Source organism: Lissotriton vulgaris, chromosome 6, assembly GCF_964263255.1.
Source record: "Lissotriton vulgaris chromosome 6, aLisVul1.2, whole genome shotgun sequence".
NCBI classification, from domain to species: domain Eukaryota; kingdom Metazoa; phylum Chordata; class Amphibia; order Caudata; family Salamandridae; genus Lissotriton; species Lissotriton vulgaris.
Window position 1 is genome coordinate 1679004374 of NC_141694.1, and position 17308 is coordinate 1679021681.

The following is a 17308-nucleotide window of genomic DNA, read 5'->3' on the forward strand; positions in this document are numbered from 1 at the left end:
GCAGATGTTGGATTTAATCCGAGAGGTCAAGCGGTCAGCACAGGCATGGTACAGAATACCCAGTGAATGAGGCAGCTTATGTTAAAGGAGCCATCCCCATCATGTGTGTAAGGTGCATGACCGCTTGCTTCAGCTGGGTCAAAGTTTAGTAAATGGGGTCTAAGTGCCTGCACTCAAAGGGCCTTATCCGCTCCAGAGTTGGCTTGAATAGGATTCCCTATCTTCTTCCAATGTCCTGGGTAGTCATTACACAGTGTGACTGAGCATCTCTCTCCTGGGTGCAGTTCTTCTGATGCACTGCCCAAAGAAATTGAAAACCTCTCTCTCTCTCTCTCTCTCTCTCTCTAGTATTTGCACTGTTTAGTAGAGACAAGCTCCTTTTGTGTGTGGCCCATGGTGTAGTCCCAGCCTGACATATGTGTCCAACTTGAGACTACGTCTCTCTAACAACCAAGTATGGCGCCTTCTTGATGTAGAAGACTGTCAAAGATAAGGCCACTAAGTTAGTCAATAAAGGATATAGTCTCTAGCAGTAGAATCTTAGTAGAATCTTAGCATTACCCTGTGTTCAGGTATGGTCTAACTTATCCCTGAAACGAAGGAAAACCTAACATGGGCCATACGTTTTTCATTCCTCCTAAGTTTTTCATTGCTTCCTCTTACAAGCTTCCGAGATCAAGCCTTGCTTGGAAGTAGCGCTTGTATCCTGGCAATTCTACATACAAGAATATTTAATTAACCCTCCTCGCTCCTGCACCAGATACAAGAGGTCCAGGATTCCTTCACCAGTGTCCCCCAACCTTCCTAGCTTTAGACTTACTGGTGCCAAGCTGTTAAAAGCTTTCTTCTCCTCGAGTGACCTTGCTTCAGTGATGACCACGCTTGGTCATACATCTGCAGAAGCGTTGACTTTATTGCAAATATAACCTATTTTCCTGAACCATTTAACAAGGGACCGCAGGTTGTTGACCTGGTCCACCCCCCATCATCTTGGTAGCAGATTTTCAAACATGCTATCCCCCATCCTTGTTGAAAGATGTCTTTGGTATCAAGCTGAAGGTCTGAAAGACACCCTCCCCATATACTCCTTAGTATCAGTACATCTCCTGGTGCTGGAGGACCCTTTGCTTCTTAGAACTGTTTGAATTGCTGCCTGTTGAGTGGGAACTAGTCATCCATTGTACTTTGCTGTAGCGTTCTTGTAAAGCACTCCGTTGATCCTGGGTCGAGGTTCATGCTGTATAAATACCTTTTAATAAATAAAATCTTCATAATCACACTTGGGTAACCTGAAGATTGACTCAGACACCCAATCTTTGACTGTGGGCATTAATTGTTCCAACCTTACAAGCTCTGTCTCACTGCTAGCTTAAGGGCACTGAACGTGTCCATGGAGATCTAGCACTATTTTTGCTGCATGAATCCATTTCTGGATTCACTTGCTGAGCATCTGTTCCACCATCTTGTAGTTTGGTTTGGAATAGTCTGGCCAACGCCCAGAGGAACCAGGAATCTCTCAAAGATCTAGGCCTCTCCAGTAAACATGAAGAGGGGAACGTCATGTAAGATAATCTGGCAGATGGCGGAGAGTCTGAAGCTGAAGAAGACTTCTTCGACATCGAGAGGCTTGATGCTGAGAGGAGAGCGGCGAGAGACTCCAGAGACACCACGAGATGCTGAGAAAGCTAAGCGGAAGAAGGTAACAAAGGCACCGAAAGGCACAGACTCTAGATTCTCTTAAGCTACCTAGATGTCAAAACGCTTGACGACCGAACGTTGGCAAAAACTCAAAGAACTACACGGATCCAGTAAAGGACACAGATTGGTGAGGGGGTCAAACCTTTGAGCTAACCTGCAACACCAGCAGGCGCAAAAAAAGGGGGCAAAGGAGAAGCAGAGAGAGCGAGAGAGACTGGGAACCGAAGACCAAAAACTGGTGACCTCGAAGAGGAAGGCCCATTTGGCTGAAATTGAACGATTGCTCGAGGTCGCATGGAAAAAACACCTTCTCGAATCCAAAATGACAGCCCTGCTGCGGCGGAAGAAGTTTGACTCCTTGAAAGGAAGCCACGCCCCTCCAAAACTCTTTTGATTCGAGGTAGATAGGTGACGACCAACTAGACATTGAGGCGCCTTTGACACTGAAACCACAGAGAGGAGCAGGAAGACCTCTTCGACTACAAAGAGGACAAATCCCCCAAGCATGAAGGACAGGGACAGTTGGACGCATGACAGGATCGCTACGCCAAAACCCACAGAGAGGATGTCAACCTCTATCCCTTGAGGTCCTTGCCTCTAGACAACTTGTCCATGTATAATGGACTCCTCCTCAAGAGGGCAGCAAATACATATAGGGGTCGAGATTGCGGAAGAAAGGGAGGAATCGTGCTTCCTCCTCGAAACACTGATGCCATCCCAGAAGGCAAACCTCTATCTGACTATGCTTCCCAGCTTCTAGGGCCAAGGTAAGGAAGAATTGAGAGTTCTAACGCACAATATGGCTACCAATAATGGGAGGCGATGAAAGGCCTCCTACAACCCCTTATGGAAGAGTTTAAAAAGAAGGCCAAAGCAGTGATCCAAGAGGGCAACAACTTCACCAACTCCTCCCACAAATCAGCATTGGACGTAGCAGACACTGCCTGCAGACAGATCTGCACAGGTACCATCCTTGGGAGGCTCACATGGCTTAGTCTATGGATTCAAGTCAGAGGTGCATGCATCCGTGATCAACATGTGTTTCACAGGGGCAGCCCTCTTCAGAACTGCGGTGGATGAGGCACTACCGCAAATAAAGGAATACAAGACCGCCAAAGCCTTGGGGGCTTTGCAGTTCAGGGGATCCTTCAAGGAGAGGAGGAATGCCCAAAAGGAGGCCCAGCAGACAGGGGAGGATTCACACAAGTCCCACAACAGCAGCAAGGCTTCAGCCAACAAGCCACGCACCAGCCCGACCAACAACGGTGGCAGCACCCAGTGAGACAGCCCTTTCGTGGGAAACCAAGAGATACAGGCCAGCCTGCATTTGTGGGGGTTAGGGGGCACGCAAACAGGTGACTTGCTGTGCCAGCAGCCCCACCACATAACACCAGGGAGCGGGATTAGGAGGATTCCTCCAGGAGTTGTCGGCAACTGGATTGTAAACATAAGAGTCGGTTGCTGCATAGAGCTCGTAGAGACACGGACGCCTGTTCCCTCCAAGGAAAGACCCTTAAGGAAGCAAACTCATACACATGTGCCAGGAGGTCTTAGAAAAGGGGGTGGGAAGAGGCATCTACTCCGCGTACTTGCTTGTACCAAAACAAGACTTAACACTGAGACCAATACTATGAACACAAAACGTCAAGGTGACAACTCTACGAGAAGTGTTCCCACTCATAAGAAATGGAGATTACATGGCCCCCGTAGACCTAAAGGATGGCTAACTACACATAGCAATGAAACAAAGACACAAACCGCACCTCTGAATAGTCTTAGACAAGGTACACTACCAGTTCAGAATGCTACCCTTCAGCATAAAATCAGCACAAAGGGTGTTTACAAAATGCCTATCAGCAGTAGCTGCACACCTGAGAAGACCGTTCATACATGTCGACCTGTACTTGGATGGCTGGCAGCTGAAGGCAAACGAGCCACCATGACATACAATCATCACCACGGTACAACGGCTCTGCGTCAACCGAAACCATGAAAAATTATCCCCGCATCCAGATCAGGTGAAAGTATTTCTGGGGGCAAAACTGAACATGAGGGCAGCACACGTATACCCAGTCTCCCAAAAGGAATAAAGAAATAAAGGAGCAAGCTCATCTCTACCAAAAGGGTCAGTCTCTGATCGTGAAGACTGTCATGACATTATTGGGCATGATGGCATTGTGCAACCCCCCTCATACAGCAAGTAAGACTGCATTTGCGACCTATACAGAAATGGCCCTGCAACAAGTGGTTACAAGCCGTGGGGAGCTGGGAGGATTTAGTGGTTGTCACAGCAAAGGTTCAGAAGGAGATGGAATGGCGGAACCCAATGAATGTGGGGGATAGAGAAACCCTTCAACTTACCAGCTCTCACTGTGACCATAACAGACTCATCCCATGCATCCCAGAACGGCTGGGGAGTGCACATGGACAGCCTGAAGCTCAGGGGACTCTGGAGTCCAGCGGGGGCGGTGAAGTGCATAAACATTCTGAAACTCAAAACTGTCTTCTTAGCACTGAAGGCCTTTCAGACACACATTAGGGGACAGACAGTGCTGTTTCCAGTGGACAACACAACAACAATCTTCTATCTCAAAAAAACAGGGAGGAACAAAGTCATTCCCACGGTCAAAACTAGCAAAGGAGATATGGAAATGGGTGCTCCAACAGAACACGACCCCAGTAACAATACACCTCCCAGGAAAACGGAACACAGAAGTAGACCGACTAAGCAGAGAAGAAAACTGTTGAAAGCAAGAATGACAGGAACCGGAAAACCTCTCCCACAAGTGGGAGATTAAACAAGAGGTACTGGATGGTGTGTTCATACCCGGGGGCACTCCAAGCATAGACCTATAGGCAAGTCCAGAAAACGCAAAATGCAGACTTCGCTTCCAGATTTCCGCACCACCAGTCCAAAGAGAATGCCTTGTTGATAGACTGGTCTGGGAGATTTGAATATGCCTTTCCACCAATTCCCCTAATTCCAAACATATTGGACAAGGCCAGACAGTCAAGGATCTGTCGTACTCCTCAGTCCAGAAGGACCATGATAAGCTAGAAGCAAGGATAAAGCACAGTATGATCATAACATACCTGAACCACCTACTAGAAAATAGCCTGACCTACGCATCAGTAAAAGTCCACTTGGTCATCCTAGTAGCATACACCAGAGGAACAACAGGGAACCGCTTCTTCACACTAGCGGTGATGAAAAGATTCCTGGAAGGCTCAAAAAGGGTGATACCACTGAGATCTGCACCAACACCAGTGTGGAACTTGAACTTAGTATTCACATAACTGATGACAGAACCATTTGAGCCCATGCCTAAAGCAGAACTGATGTTACTAACCCTAAAAACAGCCTTCTTAAGTGCAATCACGTTGCATTGCAGGGTGAGCGAGCTACAAGTAATCACCATCCTAAACTATACCTTCAAATCTGGTGAACTGCCTTTACAACACGGTCGTTACATCGCGATACATTTACATCGCAGTCATTACAACGCAGCCGCTACAATGACTTGCGCTGGATGGAGCTATACACTAAGGAATGGCCAGGTTAGATGGGGTCTGAATGGAGAAAAGACCGATAGGATCCCGGTTGTCAGGGGTGTCCGGCAGGGCTGTGTCCTAGCTCCCACCCTATTCTCCTTGTATGTGAATGGGGTGGTAGAGCACCGGCTTAGTGAACCAGCAGGCGCCCCCTTATTGGGGGGCGTAAGGATCCCAACCCTGTTGTTTGCCGACGACACCCTCCTCATTTCCAAAACCCCCCAGGGCCTCCAGAAGCTACTGAACCGCTTCCAGGACTTTTGCGTAAATAGAGGACTTGTCATCAATGTGGACAAAACTAAGTATCTGATCATGCACCCCCCCCGCAAGGTTGGCCGCCCTCACATCTTGAACTCTATTCCTCTCGAAAGGGTGTCAGAATTTGACTATTTGGGAATCCGTCTGAGTGATGTTATGAGCTGGACCCCCCATATTAACAAAATGACCATCGGCCATAAAAGGGTGGGGGGAGCTTTGCTGAAGGAGTACAATAATTCATCAAAACATTGTGTAGCTCCTATAATCGATATCTACAAAGCTCGAGCTGTATCCGCAGCACTCTACGGAGCTGAGTTATGGGGTCTAGGCAATATGGAGTCTTTGTCCAAGGCTGAGAATAAATTCATCAAGGACCTTCTGGCCATCCCGATGAGTACCCCGACAGTTCCGGTGCTTCTGGATGCGGGTTGCAAAGCAATTAAGGACCAGGCCCGCCTTCGGCCTCTTCTGCTCTGGGCCCGTCTGTGGAGGGTCCCGGAACTAAAATCTTATGCAGACGGGCTGGCAGAGGTGATGTGTTCGGACGGTTGGCAGAAGATCAAATGGCTCAGGGACATTAAACATCTGCTAGGGGACCTAGGATTGGGGTCTTGCTGGTCCACACACTCTGGTCCCCCGAAGGAGACCCTAAAAAAACTTTATTGGGAATGGGTCTCTGCCAAGCTCATCAGCAATCAACGTCACTGCAATTCCACCGCAACTTTCCTGAAAATAAAAGACGTTGTTGCCTTTGAGCCCCTATCTGGACATTATTACCATCTCCATGGACCGGGCTCTTTTCATTAAATTTAGACTAGGCAGTTTACCTCTAGCTGACCTCCTGTCCAGATGGAATATCCCTAAGCAGGTATCACGCCACTGCGCCCTATGTACTGATAGACCTGAAACTGTGGCGCACTTTCTCTTTGAATGCCCGGACTACGCTCGCCCAAGATCGCACTGGCTCAAACCACTCTGTAGAGAACTGGGCACTCGCCACTACTTGGTGGCTTTACGGATTCTATTAACTGACACAGCCCCTCCCATTGTCTGCGCCGTATCCAAATTTTTAAAATGGGCATGGTTGATCCGCTCAAAAAGACTGTCCATATCAATTTAATCCTTTTCTTAATTAACTTATTTCTGATTAATTGCTACTTTTTATCTGTTCTGTTTTAAATGTACAGTCTTTAACGATGTGCTGTTTTATATATTTTTTGTAATGCTTTTATGATATTTGCATATCGAAATAAAGCAATCAACCAACCAACTAAGGAATGGTATGATTTTACTATTTACTATTCCAACACCTTCCCCACTGTTACGTAGGGTGGAGTTGGAATAGTAAATCAAACTATTCCGAAGTCCAGCGCCCCTAGCGCAAGTCGTTGTAATGGCTTACGTTGTAATAACTGTGATGTAACGCACCGCAATGTAACTGATCGCAGAACACCAGTTTCGACCAGAGCACCCAGCTACTGGCCTTCTTCCAAGAACCCAAGTCACAGTCCGAAAGGGCACTGCACGCCCTGGAAATGCAGAGAGCACTCTTGTACTACCTACAAGAGGCAAAGGTAATAAGAAAGAGGAACCAACTCTTTGTCCCCTTTGCCAAGGCAAGCAAGGGTACAATGATAACGAAAGTAACCATTGCATGGTGGATAGTGGAAACAATCTAAACTTGCTAAACAAAGGTAAGGAAAACTTGGCCTACACAGCCCAAGATGCTCTCAACTCTGGCATTCCTGGCAAATGTATTCCTTATTGACATCAGCATGACAGTGACATGGTCATCCACACACAGCTTCACGTAACACTATTGTTTGGATGTTCAGATAAACAAGGAAGCAGATGTGGGACAGAGTGCTACAGCACTGTTAGCAGACTCAACCACATTTCAATCTATCCTTCTCACTGAGACAAATACCGCTATATAATTAATGCACAGATTGTGACTCCTTAAAAGGATTCATGCTGCAATACTAAAGGGTTATTTACCAGTAGGAGTAGTTTTGCAGATTAAAGAGTTTTCTGGATTCACATGCGACTCACCTGCCTCCCTGGAAATGTGAGGGAACAAACCTAAAAGGTGAACACCAGTTCAAAAGGAGGAAAGTTCCACCTAAAACAATCACTAAAGGGGGGAGAATCTGAAGTTGGTGACTACGCATAGGAACTTCCGGGGTGCATATCCGAAGTCACTTAGTGGATGGACTTACCACCATTTGGGGGTTGATGCCCACAAAGAAAAAAGCAAGAGGAGAAACGAGATATGATTCTGGACCCACCCACTAGATGGTGGAATGGAATAGATGCATGTGAACCCAGAAAATTCTCATACACCTCGTTTTTACATACATATGGTAGAGCTTAGTTGCGCCCCATGGACTCGGAGGGGTTCGGTATCCCAGCAATCTAAAATACCGGGAGGAAGCACAACATCAGATTTTTTGGGCCAGGTTGTCTTGTTGTTAAGACACACGGGGCCGTGTTTGTTTGGGGTCCGTGATCAAAGACAAACCGAGTTGTAAGGATACTCTGTCTGCTCTCCTCGGATCTGCGGGGCATGCCCATCACTTACTTGCTAACAGAATACCTCCATCTGTTTCACCTAATCGTGCGTCTCTGGTCCGAATGTTGTATGACCGAGGGCGCCGAGACGCTTAAAGCTTCCTTGCTGTCTCACGTTTCCGCGTTGTGCTGCTCGAACGCTAGAGCGTACTGAGGTATGCGGGATAGATTTTTGGCGGCCATGTTGGGTGTATGGTCATGATTTTTAAAAAACGGAGAACACTCTATGCATTGCCATCAGCCCCTCCATCTAAATCAAGCAGTTTTATTACCAAGTTCCCTTGCAGACTCCGCAGGGCTTGAATTTACATTGATATCCATCCATCTCCGTTTCTTGACAAACTATAAGAGACTCAAGGGGCAATTCCTTTATTGTGGCTCGAGTAAGAACACTACTCTGTTTGTTGTGTTGGAGCCTATTGTTAAGGTAACAAAGAAATGTACCATGTCGAATCACTTTGAAATAGTCTTATAATTCAGCACAGGGCTACAATAATTTACACTCCAGTATATTTTGTCTTGCGATAACCAATGCTGCTCTAAAATTTCATAGTAAGCTATCCTGTTTGTGAACTTCGGGGTCCTTGTGTACGAATGGTTGTATGTTACTTTAGGAGGATTTAAAATGTTTTTGCAGCATTTGTTTATTATACAGCCAAGCTGAAAAGCCATTGTAACAGGCAAGCAACTTTTATTTGGATATCCAATGCTACCCTTCATATACATGTAGACTGGCTATTGTAACAGGTAAGTAGCCTTTCAAACACTAAATGTTATCTTTCATATAGCTGTAAACTGTTTTTATTAAATTTATGGTTTTGGACACAAAAATCATTCTTGTACCGCATTAAAAGGCCATCTTGTTGCCATTGTATGACAGTGTTGCGCATTTGATCGAATTTTCAATCTCTGACTTTTATACCTTGACACTGGGATCAGATACTTAACTAATGGTCAGCCTGCCGTGGAGCGATTTCCCATCAGCTTTAAAACACAATTCTCAGGGAACCATTTTCATCATGTGGTGCTTGGAATTTATTGCAATGGACGATATGGCACTCTAGGCATGAGCAGGCGGCCGGACTTGATGGACAAACCTTTGACCTTCCGGACACTTACTGACCTCATCTGTGACTTTGAAGACTCGTACAAGAAATACTTGCACTCCGTCAAAAAAGTGAAGATTGGACTCTATGTACCACATGATCCGCACAGCTTCCAGCCTATTGAGTGGCGGCATCTGGTTCTCAACGTAGGGAAGATGATGCAACCAGACATTAAGAAGGAACTGGAGAAGCATGCCAGAGATATGAGAATGAAGGTAGGTGCCTGTCCCTAAAGCACATGCAGCTGTTGTCTCTGGAAATGTGACTTCATGGACCAGCGGTAGCATTACTGTCTTGTTTCCTTTGCATTTATCTTTCTGTGTATCGCTATTTATGGATCAAATGTGCCTGGATAGCATCTGCTCACTCTACAGTTTGGAGGGATGTCTTCAGCTTAGCAAGATAGGAAGGCGGAGGAATGGGCCCTTCATGGCACTCCGCACAGATGTGGTTCCGGGTGGTTCATTTGCAGAAACTGTGAACCTTAAAGATTGAAGTTTGTCCATATGGCCCTTCTTTATCCCTTGTATAGGAAAGTATGTCCGACGACCAAAGACTCTTCCACAGCAGGGCTGGGAACGCTGTTGGAAATGAATTGTACTGGTCTGGGCATTTCTGCTTTACTTTGAGGTTAAACGTGCAGTGCCTAAGGAGGGAAGGTAACAAAATGGTCAAGTGAGGGGGAACACTTTAGGGTTCACTAGTCGAGAGACCCATAAACATCTCTCCTCCATAGTGCTTTACAGATATGCCTGTTGCTTTGGTACCCATAGTTGCTGTTTCATCCACGAGCACAATACACTCCTTGGGTCGCTATGGCTACCACAGGGCATCGGAGACTTATACTTAGTGTTGATGGAATTTTGCAAGGCGTGTGCAAGTGCATTTATTGTTGCAGCTGAAACCTGAAGTCCCAGTTTGATGAGAACAAGTGTATATAGTAAAAGGCTATTGGTAGATAGGCCACTGTTCACATTGTTTTCCAAGGGATCCGTTTTATCGGGAACAATAATGGCGAAAGACAGATGTGCACAGACATGCGCTCCTTTCTGGGGGCCAGTGGAGAGATCTGCCTTTATTCGATTTGAGTAAATGCTGATGGTTTAAAGGTAAAATGTCACAAGAAGGTTATAATAAATAAATAAATGATAAGAGCTTACATAGTGTAATATTCTTCTTCAGGGAAGATGTTGACTTTTGTGTCAGTTCTTAAAGCCTGAGCTCTGAAAGTTGTTCAGATACACTTGCAGCATTACCCCCGAAGTTTAGAGGAGATTTATAACATTAAAGTGATCCTCGTGAATCCCCCGCGTGCTCTTCAAAATGTACCACAATCTTCAAAACCTGCTGCATCCTTTACAAAGCCTTCACGACCAGAACACCTGCTTACCTTGCAGACAAGCTGACCATGTCTGGTGGTTCTTGGCACACCTACTGCTAGGACTCCACCAGACTGCAGACTAAGAAGCGAAAAAAAAAGAAAAAACAGACTTTATGCCTTTTAGATCTCTAAACACAGGACCTGCAACCATTTCCTGCATGTTTCAGGATTGCCCCAACGCTGCTCCAAATTAGTAAAGATTTGAGTAAGCACCTCTTTAAAGAACAATACTTTAAAAAGTATGAACCATCCACCACCCAGCTACCTCTCTGATACCTCCTTGACTTTATGCTCGAACCTGTACAGAATGACACTGCCTTTTGGCTCGGTTCTTGCTTTTGAAACCCATATACACACATACATCTGACCTTTCCAGAACCATCCCCCTTTAATCATTCTGCTCATACAGGATTTCTTCAAATTAAACATTTTGCATGAGCAAGTGATAATAAAATGATCATGTGCTTCTTATTTTCGCTATGGAAAAACCACTATCCATAAAACCCCTTGAATTATGGATTTTCACTTCCTGTCAAACCATGGAAAGCCACATGGGATTATCTTTGACGGGAGTAGGGTTACATGAATTTGGTTAACTCAGGCAGCATTAGATTTCACAGCGGTTGCATTCTGCCACTGGAAGTGTGCTTTTACTGCACTTTATTACATGTGGGGAAAGCTTATGTTCAGTAAAGCAGGACTCATTTGGTTATGGTGGCAAGCCAATGGTTGAGAAGTTAGGCCCATGTTGCATAAATGCTCAGATTACAGTAGTAGTTAAAAAAATTAAAGGTTCTGTCGGGTTTAAGCAACAAAGTGATTTATCCAAACAGTTTTTTTCTGCTCCTCATAGAACCAACATAACACCTCCAAAGTACTGTAACAAATCCTTATAGTAAATAAAGAAGGACGACCTAAGTGTTACTCTATATTTTCTTTATATCGTTTTCTGAATCAAAAAGTCATTTCTATACATTATATACAAGTAACTGTCATTATATCAAATATAGTGCAAAAACAAAGTCACATCAGTGAATGGTGTACTTGTGACAAACAAAATATATCCAAATTTCATGTAGAAAAACTGTACATGTATATACAGAATATCATTTAATAAGGCCATCTGCTGATACAATCTGGGAACCCTATGATTTCTTTCAAGTTTGTTAGGGGCTCCGAGTTTATGTGGCCTGTGAATAGATGTCGACGTTTCGACCCTGAAAGCGCCAATGTTTTCAGTCGCAGCGGGTCACAAGTACACCATTCACTGATGTGACTCTGTTTTTGCACTATATTTGATATAATGACAGTTACTTGTATATAATGTATAGAAATGACTTTTTGATTCAGAAAACGATATAAAGAAAATATTGAGTAACATTTAGGTCGTCCTTTATTTACTATAAGGATTTGTTACAGTACTTTGGAGGTGTTATGTTGGTTCTATGAGGAGCAGAAAAAAACTGTTTGGATAAATCACTTTGTTGCTTAAACTGACAGAACCTTTAATTTTTAAAACTACAGATTACCCAGGTTCTGAGGGATACAGGGTCAACCCCGTTGTTTATAAAGACAGATTACAGTAGTTGGTAAGGGTTATGGTCACCCACCCGACAAACCCTGGGGGTGGAAGATTTTCATTGTGAAGTCTTTGCGAGGCCATTATGAGAAGTTGTGTATTGTTTTACCTAGTGCAAATTTGTGCATATTTGTAATGTAATAAATGTATGCAGGATGGTTAATATCTTATGCACACTTCAGTACGCCTGTGTTGATTGTGGTTTCAAACCAGTTATAAAGACTGTATGCCTTATTGGTTCATTGAAAGAAAGTTATGTCCATTTCGTAGGCTTGGTCTGCTTATTATGAAAAGTTATGACCAAGCCAGTAGGCCTGACTAGTTAATTGTAAAAAAGCATAAGTTAAAGCCAAATGGCGTTTAAGGGTGGATCGGTATTGAGCTGTGCTTAAAACCTGCAGGCTGGTGTTTTGTTACGTGGAATCTCAGATTTCCGTAGTAGGCCGTGGTTTTGATCTTGATGACCCACTTGAACAAGCCATGCGGATAGGTTTGTACTAGAATAATCCTTATTATGGCTTCTTAGGGGGGAGTTTGTATTATTGTGACCACTAATTTTGTATATAATTGTAACTTAATTACAGTATAATACATGGAATCCTGCAGCCCATGCATAAAACCGGTCTCTAATTTTGGTATTACAGGTGACTTGTGATGCACCTAGTTGCCTATAATAACGAAATAACCACCTGTTGCTGTTTAATTTTGTTACTACAAGCATGTGCTTAGGCAGCATATTTTCTTTTTCTACTTTTATTTTCTCTTGCATTTATTGAGTTTGTGTGTGTTAACTGTGGTTGCGTAAGTGGGTGAATCAAAGTAGACCGGTGAGTGGATGAATGGATGCATGAGTGCTTATAAAAGGCCTAAACCCATCAGTAACTGAAGAGGCACTTTCATTTGTCAACCAGTCCTACTGGCATTGCCAGTGTCTGTATTTTTTTTTCAATGTATCTGACACTTTGAACTTTGGGGGAATTATAATAAATGTTAGAGGGGTACGTTGAGGATATTCAGGTAAACTAAACAGTTTGAGTTGTTAAAGGTATCCTGGTATTTTAAGGTGTGTTTTGTTAATATTCCTCCAGATACTGAAGTCCTCAAGTACCCAGTCCCCAATCAAAGACAGAAGAGGAAAGTCCCTGTCCCCCCGCAGACGAGTGAGTCCACAAAGGCGCGTTTGCAGAAGAGACAAATCGTAAGTATTCATGCAGCTGTTTGTGTACTTCAGCACAGTGAAGTGAATCCTCAATGACCTTTGTTTCCAGGTCGAGCCCCTTTTATTCACTGCATTGATGCACTGATCGTCTGGTGATCCCTGTGTAGTTAAATTGAACCCACTGACTTTGGCACCTCTAAACCCGTGATCATTACAGGGAAAAGTCACGGCTGGATAAGATGTGCTCACAGCATGAAGGCCATTTTCAAATGAATGGCATCAGGTGGTTTCAACATATTTCTGCAAACTGTGCCAGTATATGCTGTAACGAAGCATGTGAAAATCGGATTATTATCCGTTTGCGTTTTCTGTAATATAATTCTTTTGAAGTGGCACTTTGCTTGAGATGGATTTCAGCGGCCATGCTTACTCTTTTACTTCATAAGTAATTGTTCTGAAGCAAGCTTTCAATTCACTTTCGTATCTTGAAGTTCAAACTCTTTTAGAGTGTTTAGAGCTTTCAACTTTCTCTCCCAAAGTCTAATTTAATTGAGCAAACTTTTAATACTAGCTGTTTGGTAGGCAGTGTTTTTATTTGGACTTTAATAGGTTCATATTTGTCCTACTAAATGTAAGTCGGTCAGTTGTCATACCTTTCTTTCTATGACAAAGCAGACCACTCTGAACATGTGTTTACCTTTATTAACCCCTTCCATGCGGCCGCGATTCTGCGCCTGTGCGGCAGAATCGCGAGTGAGCGGGTTCATGACGGCCCCCAGCCGTCATCAGCACACGAGCACCGTAGTGCATGACGGCTGGGGGCCGTCATCAGCATGGAAGGGGTTAAGTATGTAATGGAAGGAGCACCCCCCAGCTGTTCATGGGTGATGTTATTCCATCTCTGCTGTGCCACCAAAGCATCACATTTGCTATGAGAGTGCACACGATTACAAGTGACTACGAAATTTTATCTAAAATGAAACCCTTAAAGTTTACCAATGGTGCTTAATAGGTGTATTTGAGAGTTGAAGAGTCAAACTAAAGGCACTCTAGCAAAATGAACGGGTGCTACGTGCCACGTTCGCCCTCATCCTTCCTGTGTAAAATGCTTGAAAAACGTGGTTAGTGATTGGTTCAGGGAGGATTAGCAAAAAAAAGCATGCATTAACTCTTCCCGACCCATCACAAAAGGCAGGGAGGTCTCCTCTGTATGGTCAACGATTGGGTGAGGATGAAATGAAGCCCTTCGCCAGAGCATATTCCATCAATGATGGGCTCTGCTGACTGGAGACCGACTGCCAAGCGAACTTGACAATTGGCATTTGTGACCAACTAATACCCTTGTTGTGTTAGGGGAGAGATGCACACAGTGCAAGGGCACATTAGGTGTGTAAGGGCTGCAGCGTAGCCTCACATATTGACAAAATGGGCAGGGTGTGTACATATGATGGCTGTTAACAGAGAAGTGTAGTAAATAAAGGTCTACAAAACCAGTCCACGTTACATATTCCTGTAATGCACCACCCGATTGTGGAGCTTGGTGAGAAGAGTGTTTGTATCACCACAAATTTGTGATCCCTGTTCTACTCTACTATGGAGACCGGAGGGCCGTTCGAGGGGATTGCTGCCACTATGGCAGGCTTGCAGTTTGGGTACTTGCCTTGCTCCTTCCTGTCAATCCATTTTAGCCTAAGGTTCCCTCGAGAATGGGCCATTCATGTCCTTGTTTACCATATTCAAGTTGAGCATCTCTTCCTGTGTTTATGGCATTACTTGCTTACCTCTCCCAAATTTTTGGGTGGATCTGGCACAGTTCTCTTTAAGCCTGAGCAAAACCCAAGACGGCAGCTACTGTGGAGCCACGCCAACTTGGGGAGTACAAAGAAGCCACTTAGAACCTTAAAGCATGCCTGATGCAACTGTTCCTTCCATGGTCTTAATATGCAACCGTGTGTAGTATGTGGCAAGCTGTGGTGAAGCAAGGTGACTTCTAAACAAACTTGGATGATCCTGCTTGAGTGGCAGTGTGGAACAGCAGCAGTGGCCTTGTGTTACCTGCTTGTTAGAAGTAACCGGAGGAAAGGCTATTGAATTAGTGGCGGACAGGCGGAGTTGGGTTTCCCACTCCTTTACCTGTGCAGCCCGTCAGTGGATGTCCGGCAGATGGTGCGGCAGCATGCATGACCGAAATGAGTAACCTTGTGTAAAATGATTAGATGCAAATAGGGGTGGCTAATGGATGACCTAGCCAAATGACTTCAATGTGAGCGTGGGGTGAAGCCACAAACTACACTGGCTTTCTTGAAGGAGAGGAAAGGCCTTGGAGAGTGCCTCCTCTTTACGTTTGTTGAATGGTAAAGATCAGAGGAATTTACCAGTGTGCACAAGGATACTGGAAGTGGTGGGAGGAGTAACACAATTCTTGCAGTTGAGAAGTGAGACAGACCCACAAGATAAATATGGTGACTGTGTGCTACATGAATGAACCTTGGCAAATTTGAAATATAGATAAGGTGGAGGAGCGGATGCAGACTTTGTTTCTGGAAAGGTCCAATTGGAACGGAACTTAATTTACCATGCTCTGCCTAGCTCTGTTTACCCTGCAAAGGATGCTGTTCTTGAGCATTGAGGAGGGTCAAGAAATTGAAGTCTACATGAAGGCAGGTTTGTTTCAACTAATGTTAGGTTGTCAAAATGTGTGTAGCTCATTTCTTCCATTTGTATGGTCTCATGGACCTTCCAGAAGCTGGGCATCTTTTCCAGACCCTTCAGGGATTTTTCAATGACTGGATCCCTGGTGATCCTGTGTGGTTTGTTTGCCAGTATAGTTGGAAATGTGAATGTTTAGAGTATTTTTGTGCGATGGTTTATTGTGTGTGTTCGACTTGCGCTGGCAAGCCAGAGTGAGCAGGGAGCCTTCTTGGACTCTCATCATTCCAGGGGCTCCCTTCTTGCTTTTGGGTGGTGATGGTGGATTGCTGTGCAGCACAGAGGGTGGTTCTAAGTGGTCCTGGCATTGCATCTCTCGACTGTGGTTCTCCTCTGCAGGCCGGCTGTCTGGAAAGATTCCCACGCCAACCAGAGTTGGGGCATTATATCCGAGGATGTTAATTGCTTACAATACTTTTCCAGGTCACGTTTTGCATTTCTCCTGTTTAACCTGTACAAGATGGCGTCTCGAGCATTTAGTTTAAGCTTTTCTAATTCAACATGGCACTGTTCCTGTGGGTCATATCCTTGTCTTTTTAGATACTAAAGGCTGCAGAACAGTTCAAGTCTTACTTCTCAGCGCAGTCTGAGTTACTTCGCCAGTTCATGTCAGTCCTTACTCAAGTAGTTACTGTATTCCAGCCCTTTCTTGTTTTGCAAGACCTTTTTATACCAGTAGGTTTTAGGGTTGAGTCTGGGCAGCACATGCACTGCTCTGCGAGGCATGCTGTATTCATGTAGGGACATGAAGCTCCGCCCACTTCCCACCCATATTTTTCATTGGATTGTGTCAGTGTCCACTGTCAACTGTGGCTGTTCATTGGTCAAAAGGCTTAGTAGTCCCTCCTTAGTACCGCCTTGTCTCATTTTGTAACCTCCGATGGGGACACCCCCGTTACGTGTGTTGTTACTCAGTAGGCTTTATTTATAGCCTCCAATCACTATTTTCTCAAATAGATTTGTCTGACACGCTCTCTCCTAACTTTTTTTAATGTATTTTTTATAGCAATGATTCTTGCAGTTGCAATGCAATAGGTCTCGCATTTGCGAGAGTTTAAGCTACTGCATTGTAAATGACAATGCATTTTATTTATCTGATTTAAAAACACCAAAATAAAAGGCATTGACTTTTACAATGCCAATAGCTTAAGACTTGTAAATGCGAGACCTATTGCATTGAAAATGCTGGTTTATTGTTGCTCCTATGCAGTGATCCCTTCACAGCTACCTAGTTCTTCTCCGTGCCATAGTGCAGGAGTGATGTGGCTACTGGTGGGCATCGCCTACACCCAAAA

General features: G+C 44.5%; 1 protein-coding gene across 1 annotated transcript in view; it reads left to right on the top strand.

Moving 5' to 3' along the window:
• VASH2 (vasohibin 2) overlaps positions 1–17308 on the top strand; it is a 172896-nt gene that overhangs the window by 137121 nt on the left and 18467 nt on the right. Inside the window, exons 6-7 of the mRNA XM_086927869.1 lie at positions 9019–9400; positions 13234–13343. Of these exons, the coding sequence (XP_086783995.1) occupies positions 9019–9400; positions 13234–13343 (492 nt within the window). The remainder of the gene's footprint in view (positions 1–9018; positions 9401–13233; positions 13344–17308) is intronic.